The 16,313-nt window shown below is 34.1% G+C and overlaps 2 protein-coding genes across 3 annotated transcripts; both read right to left on the bottom strand.

The window, feature by feature from the left end:
- Positions 1–21: 21 nt before the first annotated feature.
- LOC111375833 (thioredoxin domain-containing protein 9 homolog) lies at positions 22–2,137 on the bottom strand. Its single transcript, XM_022998746.1, has 4 exons — positions 1,996–2,137; positions 1,630–1,905; positions 401–559; positions 22–303 (listed from the first exon to the last, which is right to left on the bottom strand). Exons 1-4 carry the CDS (start codon positions 2,017–2,019, stop codon positions 130–132), a joined length of 633 nt encoding a protein of 210 aa, XP_022854514.1. The 5' UTR covers positions 2,020–2,137; the 3' UTR covers positions 22–129.
- A 5,090-nt stretch (positions 2,138–7,227) lies between these two features.
- LOC111375831 lies at positions 7,228–16,313 on the bottom strand. Of its 2 annotated transcripts, XM_022998743.1 has the most exons (10): positions 16,219–16,313; positions 15,601–15,667; positions 13,384–13,637; positions 11,843–12,437; positions 10,790–11,452; positions 9,825–10,259; positions 8,984–9,178; positions 8,120–8,176; positions 7,718–7,780; positions 7,228–7,624 (listed from the first exon to the last, which is right to left on the bottom strand). In XM_022998743.1, exons 1-10 carry the CDS (start codon positions 16,248–16,250, stop codon positions 7,541–7,543), a joined length of 2,445 nt encoding a protein of 814 aa, XP_022854511.1. In that variant the 5' UTR covers positions 16,251–16,313; the 3' UTR covers positions 7,228–7,540. The 2 variants fall into 2 exon arrangements, with proteins under 2 accessions (XP_022854511.1, XP_022854512.1); XM_022998744.1 differs by lacking the exon at positions 16,219–16,313 and having other exon boundaries at positions 13,377–13,637.

Below are 16,313 nucleotides of genomic sequence, written 5' to 3'. Positions count from 1 at the left end.
GGCGTTTTGTTAGCCTAAATAGAAAGTTTGTATTTTCGATGTAAGTTACCTATAAAATAGAAATAGGTCTCATAGAAAATATTGCCAAATACTTTCACAACATGACTCAAAATTAACGTTACTTTACATCTATTCAGAGTCTGATGAGTATGAGCTTTGACGGACACTCTTGGTTTTGCCTTTAGATTTGGACGCATGGAGGGACGATTCACCCTCGTAAACAATAACCTGGGATTTTGCTAACCTCTCCTCGAGTTCCTCAGTGCTGAAATCATCTTTTCCTCCAAGCTCGTCAAATCCAACCTAATTTGTATTAGCAGAGTCTCAGCAATGATAAAGCCTCACAAGATAAAATCTTTATTCAAAAGATAACTTGGTTAACCATTTGCACACAACTTACCACATAATCGTCCACTTTAGCATTTTTTATGAGGGCAAGAGTAGGAAGAACGACAATTTTGAGCTTCTCAGCCAAGTAAAGACTTTTCTCAGCATTGATTTTCACAAAGCGCGTCTCAATATGTTGCTTAGCCAATATACTCAGATGCTTGTCCATGACCTGCAATCGAGCTATTCTGATTTATTTCTTTCTCAAAATTACTTTTACCAAGAAATTGGGGGTGAATTTCGGTTCCCAGAAATTTACAGGTAAAGGAAGCATTCAATTTCTATACATTGCTTGGTTTGAAGGAACAAAATAAAAACTGTTCATGTCAGCACAACATTGATCACTCCCAACATTAATTGATAATAGGCATAAATTGGTTTTAGATCAGGTCTTTCTCAATTCGGAAACCTCGATAAGAAAGGAGATTTAAACAGTTGCTTGTAGACCTAGCTACCAAACAACTAAACAGGATGTGTGCATCAATAAATATCGGCGGAAAAATCGAAGGAAAATAAAAGGCCAACTCGAACAATTAAGCGGAATGTATATCAAGTGAAATTCTCAAGGGTGCTGCAACATGTATCATGAAGTAAAAGTCTTTAGTTCTTCTGTAATTTTAATTCAATTCTTCAGCTCCTATTAACCTCTCTCAAACCATCAAACAATCTAAGAAACTAATCTACAGCCTTCAACTCTACTTCTACACTGTCTTCCAAATCAATGAGAAGAAGCACATTTTACCCCCTCACATTTGATAATGGCCCATATATGCACAAAAGCCGCAAGACAAATGCTATTATGATCTTCACAAGGAATCAAACATCTAAGAATCTCACCATGACTACTTCTTTCTTTCTTTCTTCTTCTTCTTTTAAAACCAGAATGCATAAGAAACAACAGAAACTTCATTGAACAGTATCATGGGATCACCTTGCTATGGTGTTGTTCTATCCCTACAGAAAATATTCCTAATTATAAAAATCTTTAATAGCAATACGGCCCAATCTTATGTACCTTGCATAAACACAGTCTCTATGCAAACTCCACCTGATTAAGAATCCACTGCACTAAAATCTACAGCCACCAAATTAATCAGAAGAGAGAACAGACAGCTAATATAACTAACCAATATTTCATAAGCTTAAAACTAGACATTTTTACTGATTAACACAAATGCGAATCTACACAAAGCACACATACTCAGACGTAGATAAATACATGTATTACGCCCATGTAAATACCTTGCAAGGCCAATTTTCACGGTAAAAATGGCACACTACGCGTTCACTGGATTTGACAACAGAGAAAAATTCTTTTTCGTTTGGAATCTCTGAGTACTCGCCGTGGCCAAGGGCTGTCCAGCTTCTCCGTTTCTCCGCCATTTTTTTCATCTGTTGCAATCGTCGCTCCCTTAACGCCTCCATATCGTCAGGATCTAGCCGATCTATAGCCGAGATCTCGTCATCTATCTTGTCTTCCACAGCCTTCGCCACAGTCAATAATTGCTTCTCCAATATCTGCATTTTTACAATAATTACAAACGAACCAAATTTTATATACGTAAATCAACAGAATTTATGGATATATCAACAACTTTTTATGCATACCTCTTGAACTTTCGAATTATCCATGTTAAATTGCAGGAAATCTATCGATTTTCTATGCGGCGATTTTGAGAAATTTTGAAATTTTGAAGGCAGAGATTTTCTTTTGGGTTAATTAGCCGCCGTTTGGCACCCGTTTTATGTAAAAAAAAAATGAGCGGAATAATACATTTATATATATTTTTTTTTATGAGTGATTAAAAAAGAAAGAAAAAATTTCGATTAATATGTAATATTAAATTATGGAAGATTGTGCGGTTAGAAATAAAAGAGAGAAATGAAATGTAATAAATAAAATTTAATGGAAGCTGAATGGTGGCTTACACACCCTCAAACATTTGACGGTCAAATTTTAAAACTCAGGTGAATGAATAAGTATTTCAAAAATAAGTTATTTTTCATTACAATATATTTATTTTTTGATGTGTACGTAATTTATTTTAAAATGAACTTTGAAAATTCCTATATTTAGCCCCTGTTTGATTTTGATGGGGATTAAAATCAAATTTTCAGCCGATTTTGATAAAAATTAATGAAATATGTGGTTGAAAAGTTGTAGACCCAATAATTTAAAAATTAATAAAATAAATGTTATTATTATTATAGTGTTCATAATTTCTTTTTCAGTTATAGACCTAAATCATTACATCAATAATTTAAAATTGTTACACTGCCCCCGCATCACGCCCCCCGCCCCCATCTTTTCTTATAACCCCCGTTTGAGCCATATTATTTCTTTATTAAAATGAAAAATATGATCGTTATTCATTACATTAAGTCACTATGTTTAACTTTTTATCTTTTGTGCGGAGCTCATAACAACTATATTTTTCATTTTCATTTTTACAATGGCTCAAACGGGGGCTAAATTTATTTTGTTAGTTAAAATGAGTTTGTTTTCTTTTTCAACACTTATTATATATAATGTTTAACCATAATTTCAAGAGTTGTTTGTAATAAATTATCATGGGCAGATTTGATATGACTTTTGCTTTTTTTGAGAAAGTTATCTTAATTTTTATTTGATAACCAATTTTTAAAAGAGTTTTCTATTTCAAAAGTGTTTTGAGAGAGAATCACAATTGGACCAACTTCCGTAAAATTAACTAAATAGTTCCAGAAGCAATTTTTTTTTTTTTTTTTCAAAAGCTCATTTTAATTTCTCAAAAATCATGTCAAAAGAGTCCTAGTGCATCCTTGTCATAAATTCTTTAAATCAAACCAATCGAAAAAGGAAAGCAAATGTAACAAACATGAATAGGAATCACAGTTCTACCATTGACTAACTCTCTTGAATTTCATTTCATAATTTATTTCCTCAGCTGGGTTCATTTAATTTTCACGGGTACTTGGCGCAGCATATCCCACAGTACTTGAGGCATCGATCCTTCAAGCCAGCCAGGGCGCAACGAGCCTTGCACCACTGTGTACAGTACACTGCACCGCATTTCCTATTTCATCAAAACAATATTCTAACATATCTAACATATATAGAAAATACATGTAGTTAGAGGATGTGGCCATTGTGGGTGATACGTTACAAATCACGTTCCAATTACTTTTTCTTACTTAACTTAAAGGGAAAATTGCAGCCGAGGTATCAAACCTTTCGTTTATTAGCAGACTTTGCCCAAACCTTTCGTTTGTGCCACTGGAGGTACCAAACCTTTCAAAAATTCGCACCTGAAGTCCAAATGGATGGAAACCGTTCATTTGACCGTTAGTTGACCAATAAAATTAAACATTGACCAATTTTTGATCAATTGAAAAGGGTAAAAAGGTAAAAGTTACTTAATCCTATAATAAAACAATTAAAATAAATAACTAAAACATAAAAAAAAAAAAAAATACTATTCATCTCCTTCTTCACCCACCCCCACCCCCACTCGCACGCCACCCTACCCCCACGCCTCTGCTGTAGTCTTTTTCTCCGGCTCTACACTTCCAACACTTCCTCCTCCACCACAATCGTCGGCACCACCACCTCCAGCACTTCCACTACCACTAGCTCCACCAGTCTCCATTTGACTCCACAAAATCAAAACGCTTACTTCCTAACCGAATCAAAACAAGTCAGGGTTTATACAGATCCCCAAATTCCAAATAACCTAAATTGAAATAAAACCCACAAAAATACAAATAAAATTACTCGATTAAACTCTCTAAAATCTAGGGTTTGCAAATGGGAATATTGAAAAAAGTGTCTGTATATAGGAAATACTATGAAAGATTTCTCCTTTTTCTCTCTACATAATCCATATGTGCGGTGAGATTTGTAGAATACCCCAACAAAACAATTAATACTCCCAATAACAAAATGAAAAACAATACAGTTTCTCTCTAATCCCACGCATTATTTCTTTTTCTCTCTCTAAATTCCTTTCTTTCTCTACGAAATTTTGTTTGTTTTTTTCTTTGAAAATTCATCTCTTTTTGACCAGGAGTGGGGTTAGGTGGGGTGCGATGGGGTGGGGAGGTTGAAGAAAAAGGTGGCTGTTTAATTTCTGTTTTTGGATTTGAATGGGGTGGGGGTGGGGTGGAATAGTATTTTTTTTTTATGTTTTAGTTATTTATTTTAATTGCTTTATTACAGGGTTAAGTAACTTTTACCTTTTTACCCTTTCCAATTGGTCAATGTTTAATTTTATTGGTCAACTAACGGTCAAATTGACGGTTTCCATCCATTTGGACTTCAGGTGCGAATTTTTGAAAGGTTTGGTACCTCCAGTGGCACAAATGAAAGGTTTGGACAAAGTCTGCTAATAAACGAAAGGTTTGGTACCTCGGGTGCAATTTTCCCTAACTTAACTGTGTCGTCTTGAGTAGTAACATGGCAAGGGTCATTTCCCATAGAAAATTGATTCAATTATGTCAATTGTGCACAAAAATATAATATTAACAATTAAATGCGAAATATATTAAATGGTGGGTTTGGTTCGTTTAACTAAGGAAAGCGAAAAATTCGAAATAGAAAAGACTTGAAATTTGAAATAAACAAAGTGATTGTCGATGGAATATGAGAAAATGTGGTTAGGAGATATTTCGTCACCACGAAAATGATTTTCATGTCAATTACCACAATAAATTTTTCGTTCTCAAGATTAATAACAATTCGAGAATAATTACAAGTTCAATTATTTCAATCTCTTCTTACATGTTAGTCGAATAAAACGAGCTCTTTACTTGACCATATTCATTAAACAACCTAAAACAAGCTCTTTAGATTTAATTTAACAAACGCATTACGACAAAAGAGATAATTGAATTAAGTGCAAATTCCCAAGCTCGGATAACTAACTTAAGTGTTAATCCACATACATTCAATTGAAAATTCTTCACAATTTCTTGAAATGTAATTGCTACAAGATTTTAGAATCAATAGTTATTACGTACTACTAATCTCAAAATAGCATTCATAGAAACAATTCAATCGTTTAGTTATACATCTAAACAATTAAGAAGAACAAAATCAATATTTAACACAATAGATTAAACACATCAATTAAGAGAACTACAAAGTACAAATTATTTGAAAATCATAAATCGGGTTTGAAATAATCCCTAATTACAAATATATTTAGTTACCCATGAAATATTCACACATAACCAACAAATTCTTACAAAACATTGATGGAGAATATGAGAAGAAAAACTTATTGATAAAGAGGGAAATAGTTGAGAATTCATCAATATCAATTGGTCTCCTTTTCCAACCTATTATACCATTTCCATGTTCCAATCTTTTCCCAAATTGTGCAAGAAAAACTAGGTGGGAAGGAAGAAAGAAAAACAAAAAGAAAAGAAAAGCAAAAGAAATTCAGCAAGCAAAACGTGCTGAAGCTCCAATGGAAGAAAAGTCTCCTTCTTTTTGCTGATTTTTGGCCTTTTATATTAAAACCTAAGGAACATTGCAGCTAGGTCCCTGAATTAAAAAAAATAAAAAAAACACCCGAGTAGTGCCTACGCGCCACAGGTTCTGCCCAAAAAAATGGGCGCCGCAGTACCCTGGCCAAATTTTATTTTTTTTAAAATAGGTTGAGTCTTTGGTCATCTTCGTCATTTTCTTTTATCTTTAGCTAGTTTCTTGCATAAATTCCTTCTAATCATCATTCAAAGTCGGGTTTTCACTCACACAATAAAAATAACTAAATTAGATAATAAGTCGCTGATGAAAGTCACTAATATCTAAATTTAATGGTTCGAATACGTGCCAAAAACCCATACTTGTCAGTGAGTCGAAGGAAAGAGTTGTAGAGCAGAAGAGAAAACGGCAGCAGAAAGCAACAATGAGAGTTTTCATTTCTTTTCTGCTTTAGAATTGATTTTTAAGGCTGTTTTGATGGGTAGAGTTAAGAGTTGGCTAGGCTCTTTGGCAAACTGTCACTGAAATATTAATTAATTTCAATAAATGTTCAGAACTGATTCTATTGGTTCACAAAATTTACACACGGGAAATATCATGCATGCAGCTGAGCTAAAAATAAAAAATTTGTTTGAAACAGTTTTGTGAATTAGGGAGAATGTTAGATCCAAAGGTGGGATCAACCTCCATAAAAACATTTTCTTTTATTCATTCAACATTTTTTAAAAGAATAAAACTACTCGAACAGGGGGAAAGATAGGTTTTGGAGATATGTGCTGCGTCTGACTGCTTTAAAAAAAAAAAAAAAATAGTAAATCGGTGTTTGACACGTGTCCCCTTTTAAAACCTTTTCCCCAACCCTGTTTGTGTAGCAAAGCTATTTTTAAAAACTTGGGACCAACAATAATGCATGGAATGAACGACCTCGTCTGGATAAATTTTAAGTATTGTTTGGCAAAACTCTCAATAATAGTGCTAATAAAAGTTTATAAAATATATGATTAAAATTAAATTAATTGTTTACTTAATCCAACTTTTTAAGCTAACCAAACAAATACTTAGATATACATTGTAATGCTAACCAAACTGCAATCTCGAAGTTTAATGAAAATCCTTTCTAAGATTTTTAAAAATTAGTTCTATCAGTAATTTTTAAAACTGTTAAGATGTATATTACTTGTTTCGACTTCTATGTTAAAAAAAGTACTTTTTAAAGTAGTGGTTACCTTACGGTTAACATAAGTAATTTACTTCCATTAATCAAAAAAATTATTTATTTCAAAATATATGCCAACTTTTTAAGCTCAAACAACATGTTCGTCAAAACTAAAATTCCAAATTGAGCAGAAAAATTGAAGTAAATACGCAAGACATCCAAGAAACAATTCCAGTTCGACAAGTTTAATACATAAAACCAGTATCGGCAGAAGTCAAATTGTTTGCCCCTGAACTTGAAAAAAGACAGTGAAACATCATATGATCAGAGATGCCAAACCAGATAACCTTACGATTATATATACAAACAACGTTACAGTGACGTGTATATAAAATAAAATAAAATTGTACAGAAACAAATATAAGCATGAAAAATTGTCCAACAAAATTTTCTCCGGTCGAGCTTCCTTGACTTAATTCTTTACTTACATATCTTCAACATGTGTATGTTTACAATCGAGGTTCGCTGAATTAACCGCCCAGGCCATTGATAATGTGAGGTTGCCGAGTGTTAGAATGTACTTTATCATGGTCACTCGATTCCAGAAGATTAACCTGCAAGTACACTTAACTTTGTCACGTATCCTTAAGAAAGGATTGGTATACATTTGTTTTTATCTCACTAAAAAGAATCTGAGAAAATGTTACCTTTACAATTTCCGAACTTGAGCTTGGACGTATATAAGCTGCCAAAATACTCAGGTTGAAATCCTGAGACGAGGACATAGCATGATTATAGGTAAGAAAAGGAACATAAATGATACCAAGAACATATATCATAGACATATTAATTCTTATAAGAATTTTGTTGAAATCAATTTATGCAAACTTATCAATTTTGTGCACTAATCTCATCAACACTTGAGAAAAGAAATCTATCTCAGTGACTTCCTATATGAACAAGCAAGGAGGTTTGTTGAGAGGGATAAAAGGTGTACATATGTAATGTTAATCCTTGAAACCAGGCTCCTTTTGCACTAATCAGAAATATCAAGGTAAAAGCATCATTTGTATCATTATAAATGAAAATTATATAAATCTTAAACTTACTCTGAAGGGATCTCCCCGCAAAGATTGCACAAACATTGATGTCCCCGAACCTTTACCCTGAAGAAAAAGACCAAACAAATTTTGTCAGATTTAGTATGTGCAGGGTAGGCGTCGAAACAATTCCTCACAAAGAAACAGTTTTAAGCTCCCTAGTATTCAAATTCTAGTTGAAATTCTTATCCCCCAATATTCATTTTGTTTTCTTATTTAGCAATTTGCATCTTCAAGTGCTTCCTTCATTTACTAACTGTTGCTTTCGCGTGTGTGATTCCTTATAGAATAAAAGATTTGAAAGCAATACAAACAATAAAATTGCAAAAAGTTCCAAAATTGGGAAAGATTGCAAGTTAGGTTTTGGAACTGTTCACCCAAAACAATTAGTTATTTTGAGGCCTCACATCATACTTTTGCCACTAATCTTGTTAAAATTAAGAAGAATATTGTTATGAAAACAGAGTGACTGTTACAAAAGCAAAACAAAATGGAAAAGGAATCATTTGCATTTTAATATCGAATGAAGTAAGCAAATAAATATTAAAGAAAAACATTGATCAACCATCACCTTAGAGTTGAGCTATATAATCTTCATCTTTCAAACTGGCACAAGATGAATTCATACTATTGATTTCTTAAAAGCCCTTGTTTGAGCCCCATTATAAAGAGAAATTTCGGCAAAATGTATTAAGGAATCGTATTTTTTGGGCGAATGTGCGATTTACGTATAATATTATTTTATTGAAAAATGTGTGGTTGAAAAGAAAAAAGAGAAAAATGTATTAAAATTATAAAGAGTGTCAAACAATGGCAAAGTTTGGTACAAGCAAGCCAAATTTGATAATGAAACAAAAAGAAGGTTCAGTATACCTCCAATGATACATCCCTCAGCCGCCTCCCCGTACGAGCACAGCAAATACGGACTACATGTTCATCACAACTTCCACTTATAACATAATCCCTCCCATTCATGTAATAAGACCGAGTGTAATTCTGGGAACTTCTAGTTGAAGCTATAGCAAAGTCCAGATGAAGCCTTCCATCAACTGCCAACAGCTGTTTAACCTGGCAATAACAGTATAACACCCTATGTTCTTAATGGAGTAATGATGAAGGTCTGGTGTTCCATATATAATGAACATGATAATTGAAAATGACATGATGTACCAAGCCAAAAACTGAATTTAATAAGATATTATTAAAAGCAAGAGGTGCCGAAAACTAGCTATGATCACTAGATTATTCAAACTAGTGTAATTCCATCTTTCTGAAGTTTTGGAGCTTGAAACACTCTGTGGTGGTTGTTTCTTTTCTTCATCCAAATCAAAAAGACCTCAACAATTCTACAGAATCATGGTTCCTAGTCTTGTTTGCCTTTTCCCTTGTAACTGTCCTATTTGCTGCTAGCTCATGAGACATATCTTTTGTGCAACTTTGATATCAGTCCACAGTGTCCACTGTTCTTTTAGTTGTTTCTACCAGTTTGCCCATAATTTTAAATTCCCAAGAATATATATTAAAAAATGCCTACACAATCTCCATTCCACCACTTTGTTTAGTGACATTTATACTTTTAGCATAAGAAAATTCCCATGCATGAAACATTATTTACATCCTAAAGCATCAAAGCTACAAGAAACATCAATACACTGTACCCTTTACTGAAGAAAGCGGAATTTAGCACTTCTAACTCAAGAAAAGAAGAAGCTACCTCATTGTCAATTGCTGAAACAAGAAGATAATGATCATCTGGAGAAAAGCAAACCATCACATTCCCTCGAGAGCTTGAAGCAGTATAACAAGGCCGATTTGGTTTCTGTCTCAAATCCCACAACTTAACATCCTTATCAAATGATGAAGTGGCAAAAAGAGATGGGGAATGGTTCGAAAACTTGATGACATTAATATGTTCATGATGCATATCAGCAAAAACCTGCAAGCGTCTTCCACTGCTAATATCATATAAAGCAACATGTCTGGAGTATCCACTTGCAAGAAACAGTTCGTCTGTTGAGTTGACATGAACAGATGTCAACTGATCAAACTCATCAAAGGTAACAGGAGTGTGGTAAATGCCTCTGCTAATTGTAGGTATACTTTGTACGTCATACAATCTAAGTGAACCATTATCCGAACCTGCAATAAGCTGAAACAGAACAACCAAGTGAGGGGATGGGAAACAGTAATTTGCAAAATAGACACAATAAAAATGAATTAACCACCAAATAAGAATCCTTTAACTATAAATAAAATTTCATACAGACAACAAACATATGGAAAAATCAAGATTCTTCAAATCATAAAAAATCTTTTCAATTAAGACATGCATGTTTAACTTGCAATCCATTCATGAGATGCCATGCCTTATTACATCCTTAACAAGGATACCTCACTGGACCAGCAGCCCTGCTGGTAATAACAATAAATTATACAGCAAAAGGTGAACAGAGTGATCAAATCAACTAAGTGGTCAGGTCTTGAATCAAAAGTAAACAGCAACATAGGTATATTCTCAGTATCCTGAAAGTTAAAATGGTTGGTGGTGAGACTAGAACCCAAGATCTTTGCCTAATCAGATACCATGTTAAAATCGCTTGATCTAAAAGCTTAAGCTATTTGATAGGGTCGCATGTATATTATTTGAATATTTTTTTCAACAATTAGCAAATGACATACCTTAGAAGGATACTTTTTGAGCCAACATAATCCCAACACACTAGTCATAGCTCCAAGTGACGGAATGTAACTAACAATCTTCTCACTCTCGTGGTTTACAACAACCACTTCACCATCCAAGGTCCCAAAAGCCATAAGACTCGATTCAGATGGATGGTACTCAAACTGCCTTGGACGAAAACTTCTCCTTTCATCTCTTGATATACTACTCAAAATAGAAAGAGGGCGTAAGGTAGGCCACGTGGAAGATCCCACTTTTGCAGCAGATAATGACCTAGAATAGAAATGCTGAGACTTTCTAGATGCATAAGAGAACTTGTTCTTCGAGGTGTGTGTACGAGTAGGGCTTGCTCTTACTTCACGCTTCTGCAGAATACCAACCACGCTCTCTTTATTATTCATGTTGTAAGGTAGGTATTCAAAATGGCGCCTGAAGATATCATTGGCTGTTTCCCTGTCAACCTTTTGAATGTGCAAATTATCAAGAACTTTAAGGTTTGGTAATGAAGCTATCATGTAATCTCTGTAGTGTTTCTCATAACATATTGGAGATGGATGACGAGAAATGTATTTCTTTGAGGCAATGTAAGATGGGTGCCTAGAGTTAGATGACCCAGGAGAGAATTGATCTTCATCTTGCATGTCCAGTGTGCCGAAAGAGATCTGGTATGACAATAACAAGTAATAATGATTCTTAGTGGGGGCAGTACTCCAAAGTTATTCAAGCACTTTGAGAATGATGCATTCTTAAGAAGAGGTTTGCGATGGCATAGACTGAGAACCATTCGGAAATATGATTTTTTCCCCTAAAATTTGTGGTCAGAATCATACAGAAAGCTTTGTAATGTTTTAACACTTAATAAAAAAATAAAAAAAAAATAAAAAATAAAAAAAAAAAAAAAATATATATATATATATATATATATGAAAGAAAAAATTATTTTTGCTAAAACCATCGATTTCTAAATCCCAACAAAGAGCAAAATAGTAGTATCGTGCCCAACGTTATCCATGTTGAATTAGTTTGCCCAAAACATAAGAAACCATTTATACTTCATTCTGCTGATCAACCAGCCGATTCCAACCAGGTGGCAAATCGGGCAACAACTCCATCAAACTGAAGTCCTGACGATGACCCGAAAAGTCAAATTCACTGTCATCTGAAGAATCTTCCGCTGTGCTTCGAACATCATGATTTGCATCATAATCATTCATATCTTCATATTCTATGCCCGAGGGTAAATATGGGATTGCTTCACCGTTGAGCGATGGTAATTCAATGTACAGGCCAATGTCCCTATGACTTTTAGAATCCATGTCTTCGTTTACTTTATTCCAGGATGATGCAGGAGAGCTCCCTGTGTCACTGCATAACAAACAATTTTGAAATCGAAGTTCAACCAGCGAGGGGAGTTTGGATAGTGCTGCGCTAGTGGTCCACAGATTTGCAATTCTTGTCTCGCATAAAGAAAGGGATTTGAGATTTGGCATACAGGCAAAACAATCCTCCCGAAAACTTGTAAGTGAAGCACTAAAATCCAGGTTAAGTACGTGCATCTGAACAAACTTCCCAACCATTTTGAGTTTCCGAAAATGGGAGGACCATAGGTTTAGCACTTGGCATGTTAAGCCTTGTCGAGAAAGATCCCTGAACAAGAAATATCTTATGGTTATGAGTACACAGAGCTCGAGTTATAAAATCCAACCTGGTGAAAACACCCAAAAAAATCTGTAATACAACAATAAGGTATCTTCACAAGCAGCAAAAGAAAACCTAGAACATAAGAGACCTTATGTTGTGTCTGCACTAGCGACAAAGAGAGAGACTGACAAGGTTGAGGGAGGGGGGGAACAGAAAAATAGTAGAAGATGTAGTGAAATGTAACAAGTGTTAAAAAACTACAAACCAGTTGTTCAAGGTAAATTGTGCTGTATTATCATAAGCGCACACAGGGCACCAAAAGATGCATTTTGGAAGGTGCCAAGGAACCATACAAGCTTGCAACAGTAAGAGTTCTCAAGAGGAACATGAGGTTGGGGAAACCCATCAAGGTCCCATCTTCTCTCTTTATGAAAACACAAGGAAGTCTAACTACAATCTAACAAAATAAATGAGATGTCCTGTTAAAAGAGTTCGTACAGCATATGTTAAGCAAAATGTTCCAAGGACAAGCAAGTAGAGAATATGAGGATAATTGGCTCAACAAAATAAGGATGAAATCTCTCCTCCCACGTTGAGGAGATAAGTTAGGATTCCACTTGACAGTATAGTCAACAATCGTAATATTCTCAAAGAAACAAGTGGTCCATTACTCTAATTATATAATGCCTTTTTTTATTGTTCTATAAAGATACAAGATTCCGGAAATTTTAGCACTAGGCACGAATCCTTCTTTCTTCTAATAACTCAATAATCACATGACTACCACAATTAAATAATACATATTTATTATATGCTATTATTCTACGTTTTGGAAGGCACAATATCCAAAGTATCTGTCTGTTGAGAAAGTGGAAAGAAAGGAAGTTCTCTTCATTGCCACAAAAAAAAAAAAAAATCATGTAGGAAGGAGTAAAAAGGCACAACCACATACAGCAAGAAATCCTTTCCGAATGAGATGTCCCTGACATCAACAACTTGAAGCTTTTTGTTGACAGCACGCAGCAATGATGAAACGCTTTCCCCACTCAGTATACAAGAAGATCTATTTATCATGTCAACTGCATCAATCTCCGAAGAATCAATTTCCATCAATAGATCAAGAAGCGGATAGTAATCAACATCCTTCAAGTCATCCAACAAAACCACAAGGCTGGACACCTCATGACGTGCATTCTTGAGCTTAGCCTGTATCACAAGACAGCTTTGACTAATCAAATATAATTTTGACTCTCATGGAAATGGATCGTAATAATCAAAGTTAGAAAAATCACAACAGTTTTATTAGAAAAGAACAATAAAGGATGCCAGCTTCCACGTGTAATCCAAATTGAAAGGTCAAGGTTAATAGGCATTGGATAAATTCCTTTTAAAGAATCAGGAAACCTTTCACAACTAGAAGCATGTCTACAGAAGCACTAGAAACAATTTATAAAGATATAAAGAAATTGGCAATTCATATGAAGATGAGGAAAATATTTACTTTTCGACAATGTGATAAAGATGTCAAAAATCTCTTATTTAATAAGCTTTCATTAACAAATTTGCATGAAAAACATAAGAAATACATGTCAATTTCACAGATAGGTGCAAACAAGGACATGATGACAGAGAACAGGGTTAATGCAGCTGCACATTTATGACTATTCCTTTAAAAGGACTGCTAGCTCATGCTCTCTGCTTGATTTGTTAAAAAATGCAGAACAGCAAAGATTCATAATGCCCATGGTTTGGAAAAAATCACAAGATTTTTGTAATAAAAGTCGTGCTTATTGAAAGTACTACCTACATTCTGACTTGGCTCACCTAAGAACCATGATTGATAAGTAAGAAAAATGTTCAAGTCTAAGATATACACATTGATGCTTGAGACAAACAGATATACCCCCCACCCCCCAAACAAAAAAAAAAAACTGTGACGTTAAACCCAATAATATGTCTCAATTTTCAATTGAGTATAATTTTTTGAATTCAGGAACGAACATAGCAGGGCACCATATGAATTATTAGAAACACATATCACCAAGATTGTGTTGCCCGAAGTATTAACAGACCAGACTTGTTTGTCTTGTTACCGAATAGAAACAGGAAATTAAGAAGATAAACTAAAAGGTATTCGAAAAGATAAAGGGGGCCATTAACATACCAAGAAAAAACACTATCCATAGAAGTGGAGAAAACTATGTATAATGAGTGTTGTCCATTAAAACAAAAGGTATCGAATCAAGTCATCCAAAGATCTGTTCATAAAATCTCCCCAGCAGGAAAGAAGGGTAAAAATATAACTACAAGTAAAAACTACCTACCAGCCAAGTATAAAATCACCTAGAAAAAATACCATGAATTCATCTGTGACGTTATCAAGCAAGACAAATTAGTTGAAATAGCATGCACCCCCATGCAATAATTATTGTGAGGTGATACATTACACATTTATTATGAGTAACTCACTGGAGGAAAAGCAAATATAATGGAGGTGCGTGTACAAAAATCTCCAACTTAATTTTAGATTCTCGAATGTAATATAACATCAATTCTTGGATTCCATTTGAGCTATTTTTGACAGAGTATGGATGAAAAACTGACCATTCAACTTTCATGTATCAATGTGCTAGCTGCTATACCAAGAGCTAAGTTTAGGCCACCGGACTTGTATGTGAAAGAAGTGTTTATTCACATATCATTTATTATTTCTAACACTAAGCACCAAAAATTCCGCTTTCAGATGAAGATTGTCACAAAATAGCATGCTTTAGATATCGTACTATGGTACTACCCAACAAAATAAATCACATGTATGAGAAGCCTTTCTTACCAAGACCCATCTTCGAGTAGACGCGAGCTTAATCTAAGCAATGAATTCCTTTCAATAAAAATCACCAATATTCCTTATCCCATCTCTAGAGCTATGTTATCTTGTCATTAAAAATAAACAGGATATATAATGACACAGTCATACAACCAATATAAAAGAAACCAGCTGAAACCACTGAATAAAAGTCATAAATCTTTCTAAAGTTTCGCATTAGGTATACCCCATACTGTAATTCCATAAAGACTCTAATGACACAAAAACAGTTATATGTTGTAAGTTCATTCATGCCATAACGAATCTCATGTAAACAAAAAGAATGAAATATGGATGATAAACCTTAAATAATTCAGCTAGAATTGCTTTATTTGGCAGAATTCCATGCTTCTTGCATACATCAAAGTACCTGAAAATGGGCCGCAATATAAACAGATCAACAGAAATTTCGTCGTCAGAGTGGTAAGCCATGGTCGTTTCAGCATAAAAGTAAAAGAAAATCATCAAATTCACTTTTATTAGCAATCACTAAAATTAGTGCCCACAGTATTTTCACCAAAATAGTGTTAATCATGCGACAACTAATACCCTTTTTTATAGGATCTAAAGCTACAATTGGACATCCCAAGTTATAAGCGTCACAAAATTCAGAGGTGGAAAACTGAAAGAAAGAACAGTGAAACAGCATACCGAAATTGAACATTGGGCAACTTATCCAACAGAATACTGGACAAGTAATTTTCAATTGCAGATAATATTTCAGCATCTGATTCCTAATCTTTTTCTTATTTCATCAAATGTTAATAAATCTTTCGCCACCAATCTCAGTCATCAGTATACAAAATATACTTTAATAGCAAAAAATTGAACAAACATGCCGCATAAGATCTTAAAAATCACCTGAATTTAAAAAATAAAAATAAAATGAATTCCATGGTGAAATTAGGTCCAAAAGTTCACCTTTTCTCTAAGGTGCCGATATCAGTAGCCATAGAAATGTTTCAGTGATTTAATTTCCGTCGGCTATTTGAGCATTTAAATGTTTAGCGAGTCAT

This window comes from Olea europaea, unplaced genomic scaffold, assembly GCF_002742605.1.
Source record: "Olea europaea var. sylvestris unplaced genomic scaffold, O_europaea_v1 scaffold1422, whole genome shotgun sequence".
Classification (NCBI taxonomy): domain Eukaryota; kingdom Viridiplantae; phylum Streptophyta; class Magnoliopsida; order Lamiales; family Oleaceae; genus Olea; species Olea europaea.
Note: the sequence above shows the minus strand (reverse complement) of the source record. Positions and strands in the feature narration are given on the sequence as shown.

What these genes read in the sequence shown, in the direction of transcription:
- LOC111375833 (XM_022998746.1), bottom strand. Translation starts at nt 2,019, where the DNA reads ATGGATAATTCGAAAGTTCAAGAG. An exon ending in ATAATTCGAAAGTTCAAGAG is followed by an intron (nt 1,906 to 1,995) that starts GTATGCATAAAA and finishes GTAAAAATGCAG; the next exon opens with ATATTGGAGAAGCAATTATT. An exon ending in GTGAAAATTGGCCTTGCAAG is followed by an intron (nt 560 to 1,629) that starts GTATTTACATGG and finishes GCTCGATTGCAG; the next exon opens with GTCATGGACAAGCATCTGAG.
- LOC111375831 (XM_022998743.1), bottom strand. Translation starts at nt 16,250, where the DNA reads ATGGCTACTGATATCGGCACCTTAGAGAAAAG. An exon ending in TCAAAAAGTATCCTTCTAAG is followed by an intron (nt 10,260 to 10,789) that starts GTATGTCATTTG and finishes GTTCTGTTTCAG; the next exon opens with CTTATTGCAGGTTCGGATAA. An exon ending in CAAGTTCGGAAATTGTAAAG is followed by an intron (nt 7,625 to 7,717) that starts GTAACATTTTCT and finishes GTGTACTTGCAG; the next exon opens with GTTAATCTTCTGGAATCGAG.